The 8,609-nt window shown below is 42.8% G+C and overlaps 1 protein-coding gene across 1 annotated transcript; it reads right to left on the bottom strand.

Moving 5' to 3' along the window:
- Positions 1 to 4,443: 4,443 nt before the first annotated feature.
- On the bottom strand, positions 4,444 to 5,619 carry LOC136548589 (disease resistance protein RPS2-like). Its single transcript, XM_066540063.1, has one exon. The coding sequence runs from the start codon at positions 5,617 to 5,619 to the stop codon at positions 4,444 to 4,446; it is 1,176 nt and encodes a 391-aa protein (XP_066396160.1).
- Between the last annotated feature and the right edge of the window lie 2,990 nt (positions 5,620 to 8,609).

The raw sequence follows: 8,609 nt of genomic DNA, 5'->3' as shown, positions 1-8,609 counted from the left end.
CTTCGCTAGAAGGGATCAACTTACGTCTTAGTTCATCTCAGATAAAAAAGAACAAATCAAAACACTCTCAAAATGATTAATCGATCCAAGAAAGAAAGGGGGAAAACAAGAACACGAACATGAATCATAAAAGCACCTCACAAATTGAATCCCGGAGCACACGAGGAGGTTAGGGACTCCATTCTCGACCAAAATCATAGGTTCAATTACACTGGGACACTAGTTCATCGGTGGACCTCTTGAGAAGAACCTAGAGAGGGAAAAACCTAAGGTGGAGAAAATAAAATGGCAAGAGGTGAGGGAGATTGGGGCTCCCTCATCCTTATTTAATAGGGGTATTACATAGTCCCAAGCCAGCCCCTAGATATTTTGAGTCGAACCAGTTAAGTCGAGGGCGTGATGGTCCAACCCGAGGTAGTCTTCATCCGACGGCCACAGCGCCCTTCATGAGATAGCTTCGCCTCGACGCGAGCTCCTCGATGCCGCCACGTGCCATCCATTCCTCTTCGGAACCTCCGCCCGGGTTTTAAGGCCCAAACCCGAAAACCATCCACCCGATGGTTTTGAGGCCCAAACCATCAAACCGTCTGCGAGCAGCGTACTCCATACGCGTCCCCTGCAACTTGACGCATGTCCCCGCCATCCTCAGTCAGCTGGGCGCCAAGTCTTCTAGAGCCTCCACTCGACTTGCTCGACCGCCGTCTTGACTCGGTCAACATGTTCACTCCCATGTACACTTGCGCTTATCGATGTCCCCAGATGTCAGCCACCGCGGCTGGACACCCAACCTCCTGGTCCCTTGGTCCAAGCCTCAGTTCGTCCTTCACCGCTCCCGGTCCATTGGCACGGCACGTCCCTATTGGACCTTCACCTCGCCGTTGACCACCACCTCCGAGCTCTACACCTGCGCACCACAAGCCAAGAGACATGTTGCACAACCCAACTCATGCCATGGTTAGTTCACAAACTCAACCCAAGACGCGAATCACGATGACAATCACTCATCACAAACTGAACCACAAGGGCACATATCAATCTTATGTTCGCACATTTTACCAAGGCAGAATAATCATTTTCGTGCTTGTTCTGAGGCTCAAATTTGTCACTAAACTTTAAGGGCTTTTTGGAACGTAGAGATTTCACATGAATCGTATAGAAATTTCGTAGCAATCTCTTCTTTTTCACATGAAAAACGCATGAAACAGAAAAATTCCTACGTTCCAAAGAGACTATAAAAATAGGTGGTCCGTTCATAGACTTTACATTTGGACCTTATCTCATCACAGGATTATCAAAATAGTCGTTTCAATCCTTAAACTTTAACTTTTAGGCTCAATTTTATCTATATCAGTTAAAAATGACTGTCATTATAACCTTTTGTCCTTTTCATTTTGACTCAACCTCATCCCTCCTATGTGGTCTGCTAAACTGCCACGTTGTCGTGCCTCATCGGCTACTGCTCCAACACCACTCGCGACTAGAGAATGGTCATGGTTAGGTACCTGTGTTGGCAAGATAACATAAGACCAGTCTCAGTGGGATGTCATGAGAGTTTTATGGACATTCAATGAAGTCACATGTCGGCAAAAAACTACAGCTGCGCTCCCCCAAAGTCATAGTGCGGCTCATGGACCTCAACACGCTGCTGCGCAACCAGGCATCAAGGTAATGTGGGCACGTACTATTGATCCATCCTTCTTTGAGAGCCCTGTGTCGCCACAGCCGCCACAACGATCGTTCCTAGTGTTATGCTCATCGCCCATGGTGAGATCGAGTGGGGTAGTGAAGCCGTGCGCAGGATCTTGATAAGCCGAAGCAAATCCTAGAGATGTTCCAGGCTTGCAGCTCAAATGCCTCCTTCACAATACTCCATTATTTAAGTCTGCACGCAACCCTTGACTACCCATCGCTTGTCATGCGCCCGTCCATTTGCGTGCAGATGCAGGTTGCGTCGTCTTTGGATATCGACCGCGTTCGTCACTTGCTGTCATCGACCCGACCATGTCACCTGCATGTATCTCAACCTCCCCAGCTCAATAAGTCTATAGTCATCTCAATGACGATCGTTCATTTTCGATAATGGGCAGTGCCAGAGGCCTAGAGCTGACGAGGCGCAACAAACATGGTGTGCAGACAAGGGGACAAGGTTGGCAAAAAAAATAAAGACGGAAATGACCACTTTGATAATCCATGGACAAAATTGTGTAAAAAAAGAGAAAAGTTTGAGAATTAAACGGATACTTTGATGTTTCTAAGATAAAACTAAGACCAAATGTACAATTTTAACTTACTAATGTTGTTTTCATCAAGAAGTCCTCTCTTGCTCAATACATGCAATCCTTGTTCACTCATATGTCCAAGACGCATATATGTCAAAGATTAGTAGGATTAGAAATAGATAATGAATCAGAAATTATAGCATAATTGTAGTACCATAAAGACGGTAAAAATTAGGAGGTTTCAAATCACCTTTGGTAACAATAAGAGAACCTTTTAACACCTTTAAAACATCGTTTTCATTGGACTACTTGTACCCTTTACGATCAATAGTAATCAAAGAAATAAGATTCTTGTTCATATCTAGAATATGCCTCACACCAGGCAAAGTTTGATATTACAGCCATGCATCTTAATTTGAAAAGATCCAATTTCAACAATTTGACATAGGCTATCATCATCCATCCTAACTGAACCTTCACCTTGGAGAGAATCATATGTAATGAACTAATTTTTATTAATGCACATATGAAAAGAAGCAAAGGAGTCAAGAATCCATTCATCACCACTATTTGCACATTCAACAAAAGCAACAAGAGTCTCACCATCAAAATTATTTGCATTAGAAGCAGCAATAGAAGCATTATTTTCATTATTGGATTTAGCCTTTTCTCTATATGTGCCAGTTCACCTCTCCTTGTTCTTTAACTTATAACACTTGGTTATAAAAGTGATTATCTTTCTTGTAATACTTGAAGAATTTATCTCCCACCCTCGAGACTTTGAGCAACCTTTGTAACAATTGGAACTTTTGCCTATATCATCATTATTTTATTTATTTTCTATCCTCCCATGAATAGACAAAACTTCTCCATTGGAAGCAGGACCTTCATAAGATACAATCTATTTTATCTTTTGCTTGGCGTGCGAAGCCTCAGAAAAGTGTATGATGACTATATAATAAAGTATCTTTGAAGTTTGCAAAAGAATTAGACAAAAAGCACAAAAGAATAAGACCTAAATCTTGATCATCATATTTTACCTCCATATTCCGTAGGTTAGAAATGATCTCCGACCGAAGGATGGTTAGGCGAAGGACCATCCTGCAACTTTTGCGTATATAATTTCATCTTCACATGCATCTTACTTTCCTTAGACATGTAAATAGACTCTAACTTGAGCCATAGAGTAGCTGCAAAACCTCTTGCAAAATATTATTTGATAAATGAAGGTGAATATGAGACACGTCCTTATGATCTTTCCTCCTCTTATCACCGGTCCAAGTCTTTGAATCTTTATTATCGAATTTATCGAGAGCATTATCGTCTTCAGTATGTGACAGAATAGCTCTCATCTTAACTTGCCATAGATTAAACCTTGTATTATGATTCAGTGATGGAAGATCATACTTCATCAAAGACATGGTGAAGAAACAATAACCAGAAGAAAAATATATGTAGAAATCTAGGTATGTTACTGTGTAACCTGGCAGATCCTACAAACTATATACACTTTTGTGTAAATTCAGCAATAATCAGCCGAAGAAATCTCCTGGTAGCAGTCTTGTGGTGCGCGTAGCGAAATTCACTGAAAATTTACACCAAAACTCTTTCACGTGAAAACAACAGAGCTGGGAGTCTGGGAGACGCACTAGTCTTCTCGATCCGCGTGCCGACTGCCGAGCAACAATTCCAACAGCTTGGACGCCAACACGTCGTCTTACGGCGTGATGTAACACCAGCAGAGCCTCTGTTGTCAAAAAAAAAGAAGAAGTAAAAACAGAGCAGAGCCTCGTCGTGGAACGCAGCGGCAACGATGAGCAGAACTTTTTTTAGCACGTGTGTTGTTAAGGGGAAAGGACTTGCAACGGCAGACAGATCGCGTCCTCCTCGCCTTGGTAACAGATATAGCAGGATCACGCAGATCTGATCAGCGCGGGTGAAGGTTAGCACGACCAAACGCCGATCTGATCCGTCGAATGGTGCTGGCGCGTACAACACTACAACAGGAAATAAACCCTAATTTTTTTCTTCAATCTCATGTCTAACTGTTGATACCACTTGTTAGCCAATAATGCGAACACAGATCAAATATGAGACATAGATTTTCACGTAGAAAATCCTTATAGAAAAAAATCACGAGCTACAACCAGCAATTTTCATTGTACGAGGAGAATTTACAAAACACAAAGAATTACAATGTGTGATATGCTCTTTTCCATTCTGTTTAATCCGAAATAGTAACCCGAACCATGGGTTGCATCCCACACAAACGCAGTTCATTTCTTAGAGTCCTGTTCATCTGTAGTGTACTCAACTTTTTCGGCAGGCTTTGTCTTGTGAAAGGAAGCTTCTTCAACTTTGGGCAACTAAGAATCTCCAAGCTCTCAAGGGATGGGAACGTCACATCAGAATCACACAAGCTGGTCAGCTCACGGTGCCCCTCGAAATGCAAACGCATGAGGCAAGGGAATGTATTGGCTGATGCCCTTGAACTCCGGCCTGGCCAGCACATTTCTTCCCCATAGTTCTCCGTACTCAGAAAAGCTTGCTTCATGTTATGACATTCGCGCACATCTAGATCTTGAAGACAAGGAAGATACATGACCCAAGAGAGGTGCTGTAGCTTGTTGCACGACAATATATCCACATGAGTGAGCCTTGGGAATAGACCTTGCGGTGTTGTTCCTTTGCACATTATTTCTTTAAGGTCCTGCAACTTAAAGAGCGCGAGCACTTTGAGAGCTTCAAATGGTCCTGGCATGTCGGCAGCTATTATTTTCTCTATTGAGCAATACTGAATATGGAGTTGGTATAAGGTCCTTCGCTCAATTTCAGATGAAAAAATACCATCTGTGAGGCACAGCCCAGATGCTTCTCTCAAATTGCTTATGAACAAATCTCTAATGGGGAGGTTACGGGCCTCTTGTAATAGTTCATGATATACGGTTTCAATTCCAACGGCAATATCAACCGCTTTCAAGTTTGCAAGGGTGCACAGTTCACGAATTATCCAATCAGTACCAAATTCATGGTCAGTCGTCGTATGATCAGTTATCAGGTCAACTACTTTCAATTCTTTAAGGCTCTTTATGATGCCCTTTGGAATCCTTCTTATTGACGTGCCTCCCAGATACAAGAATTTGAGCTTCTTTAGTTTTCTAAGGCTCACGGGCACTTTGTCTATAAATGCGTTGTTTGACACATTGAGATATTCTGTCAATCCACATAAACTATCAGATATCCCGGTGAGGTTGTTCCAGCTAAGATCCAGATATGTCAGTGCAGTGAAACTTTGACTAGTTCCACTTCCAGCTATAAATTCAGACAGGAAATTCCCTTTAAGGTATAATGTCTTGAGTTTCATGCAGCAATGATCAGATCCAAAGGGAGGTTTCTCCATCTGCTTGTACATTAATGAGACGCATTCGACTTTGCTCCAGGGAATTGTATTTCTTGATGAATTTGCACGAATTCCTGCACGAACAACCCACTTGTCGTTGCTCTTACCACAGTCATTAGATATCCATAACAGTCGGTGGTCGATTAGTCCTTATAAATTCGGTGGTGTCTAGCTTACCGATGTTTATGATGTCCTTTTTCGAATTACCGAAAGGAGTATTAGAAAAAATTGATTATTTCAGGTCTCGTTTCTATTGGCAAAATGACCATCATAAAAGGAAGTATAGATTAGTCAAATGGGAAATTATGTGTCAGCCTAAGGACCAGGGAGGTCTTGGGATACAAAATTTAGAGGTCCAAAATAAATGTTTGCTTAGTAAGTGGCTGTTTAAGTTATTAAATGAGGATGGATTATGGCAAGAGTTATTAAGAAATAAGTATATTAAGAATAAGACACTAGGAAGTTGTGAAAAGAAACCAAGGGACTCGCATTTCTGGAAAAGCCTCATGAATATTAAAGATACTTTCTTGAAGTTAGGACATTTTAATGTCAAAGATGGGTCACAGACTAGATTTTGGGTTGATACTTGGCTGGGCAATAAACCTCTCAAGGATAAATTTCCGGCGTTGTTTAATATTGTAAGAAGAAAACATGACACTATTGCTACAGTTTTGAGTTCCCCCGAACTAAATATCTCTTTTCGCAGAAATTTGGTGGGTGTGAACTTATTAAACTGGAATAGAATAGCTGCTTCTGTACAACAAATAAACTTACTGCAGGAAAGGGATGTGTTTGTATGGGGCTTCAAGGCTTCTGGATTTTTTACAGTCAAGTCTATGTATGCTGTATTAATTAACAATGGGGTGAGAGTATCACAAGATATTTGGCAAACGAAGCTTCCCATGAAACTAAAAGTTTTCATGTGGTATTTAAAAAGAGGAGTGATTCTAACCAAAGATAACTTGGTTAGGAGAAATTGGGCTGGAGACAAGTCGTGTTGTTTCTGCTATTTCTCAGAGTCAATTCACCATCTCTTTTTTGATTGCTTTTATGCCAAATTTTTGTGGCGCTCTGTACATATACTTTTTGGAATTTCACCTCCCACGAACATAGATGATCTGTTTGTTAATTGGTCTAAATTGGGTAACAAAAAGTATAACACATTATTATTAACAGCAGCTGCAGCACTACTGTGGGCAATATGGCTAACAAGGAATGAGGTAGTTTTTGATGAATGCAAACCCAAATCTCTTTTGCAGGTACTGTTCCGAGGGACACACTGGCTACGTCAATGGGCCAACTTGCAGCGGCATGAAGATCTGAAAGATCAAATGATCTATGTGGCTAAACACCTTGAGAAGTCGGCTCTAGAATTCTTCGGTTCTAATGGATGGCTTTCACAAAGACATGTTGGTTTTGTTTAGTCAAGAACTTTTTACTTGTTCTGTTAGTTGCGACACTGGTTGTTTTGCCTGCAACCGTACTTTGTGCACGCGTCTAGAGTTTGTAATAATTAGCCTGATTCTATCCTTGGATAGATGAAGCCAAATATTTTATCCTTTATCTAAAAAAAAATATCACGGACCACATCATGCATTTTAATAGAAGCTTTAGTCCGCTTGGATTTTGTCTGTCTTTGCACTAAGTAGGACCAAGGGGGGTATTCGCATATCTCTAACAAACATGCAGCTTTAAGTTCACTGTAGCTCTGGCCACACCATCTGTTCGTGCAAACGACACAGCAGGCAGGCGCAGTAACCTCCCTGAGTTAACATAGGAAAAATATAAATTTGACACACTCGGTTCTCACCGAGCGAGATAGTTTTGTGCGCTTACTAAATTTCTCCTATAGACATATACGAACTGTCAACAGTACGTATAGTTCAATTTGGAATTACTTTCGGTAAACACGCAGAAATTCATTTAAATGATAGAAAATTTCAAACGAGTTCCAAATCTTTTGAAACTCCTACACAGCAACATATACGTAGGCTATTCACTACCGGAAACCCTTAGTTTGCCGAGTGCAAGAATATTTACCGAGTGCATTATATCGTACACTCGGCAAAGAAGCTCTTTGCCGAGTGCTACCATAAAAACACTCGGCAAAATAATTGCACTCGGCAAAAGAGGTAAAAAACACTCGGCAAAGTTTGGCACTCGGCAAACGAGAACAAAAACACTCGGCAAAAGATAGGTACTCGGCAAAGTCCACATCCGTTAGTACGTGTGCCGTCCGAAGGAAAAGAAGAAAAATAAAAAAAAGGGGTTTGCCAAGTGTCCCGATCCGACACTCGGCAAAACCGAATTTGCCGAGTGTCAGATCTCAGACACTCAGCAAACACATCGCGGCCTCCACGTCGTCGATCCGCGGCACCAATTCCTCCGCCAATCAGAGACCGTTGCTCCATTCTATAAATAAACCGCACCCGCGAGCGTGGGAGGAGCCGCTGGGCCGAGGCCACAACTACAGGCACGAGGCCGTGCAGGGCCACTGGCTGCCGTGAGGCAGGCCGGCCGCGGTGAGGCCCCTTGTGCGGGTCACCTGCAATGGGGAGCAGCCGGTAGCCACCACCGGTCGCCGAATCTGTCGGGGAGCGAAAAAATGGAATCGATGATTTGGAAGGTACGAATCATTGCAGTTACCTTAATCCAGTGTTTGTTCCATCTGGAAATCGCAATATCTCGATTCAGTGGAGGCTGATTCCTCATCCTCCCGTCACAGCAACAGTGCCGTCTAATAGCCTTTCCTAGCGGAGAGCAGCGTGGCTTGCAGTGGAGGCAGCGACGCTGGTGCATTGTCCCCGGCGGGTCCTCCTTCAATAGCAACAGCTAGCAACTTCTTCAATAGTACACTGGCAACTTCTCCGGCATGCTTCCACAACCTGGAGGTGCACCTGCACCTGCGGGACGGCTATCAGGGCCACAGCCGGGAGTTTAGGCTCTACGACAGGGACCTGGCGCTGGAGACCCCATGGCGAGGGCATGGC

Source organism: Miscanthus floridulus, chromosome 4, assembly GCF_019320115.1.
Source record: "Miscanthus floridulus cultivar M001 chromosome 4, ASM1932011v1, whole genome shotgun sequence".
NCBI classification, from domain to species: domain Eukaryota; kingdom Viridiplantae; phylum Streptophyta; class Magnoliopsida; order Poales; family Poaceae; genus Miscanthus; species Miscanthus floridulus.
This window is presented reverse-complemented; position numbering and strand designations above follow the sequence as displayed.

Excerpts from the sequence above, each read along its gene's own strand:
- LOC136548589 (XM_066540063.1), bottom strand. The coding sequence starts at position 5,619 with ATGGAGAAACCTCCCTTTGGATCTGATCATTGCTGCATGAAACTCAAG.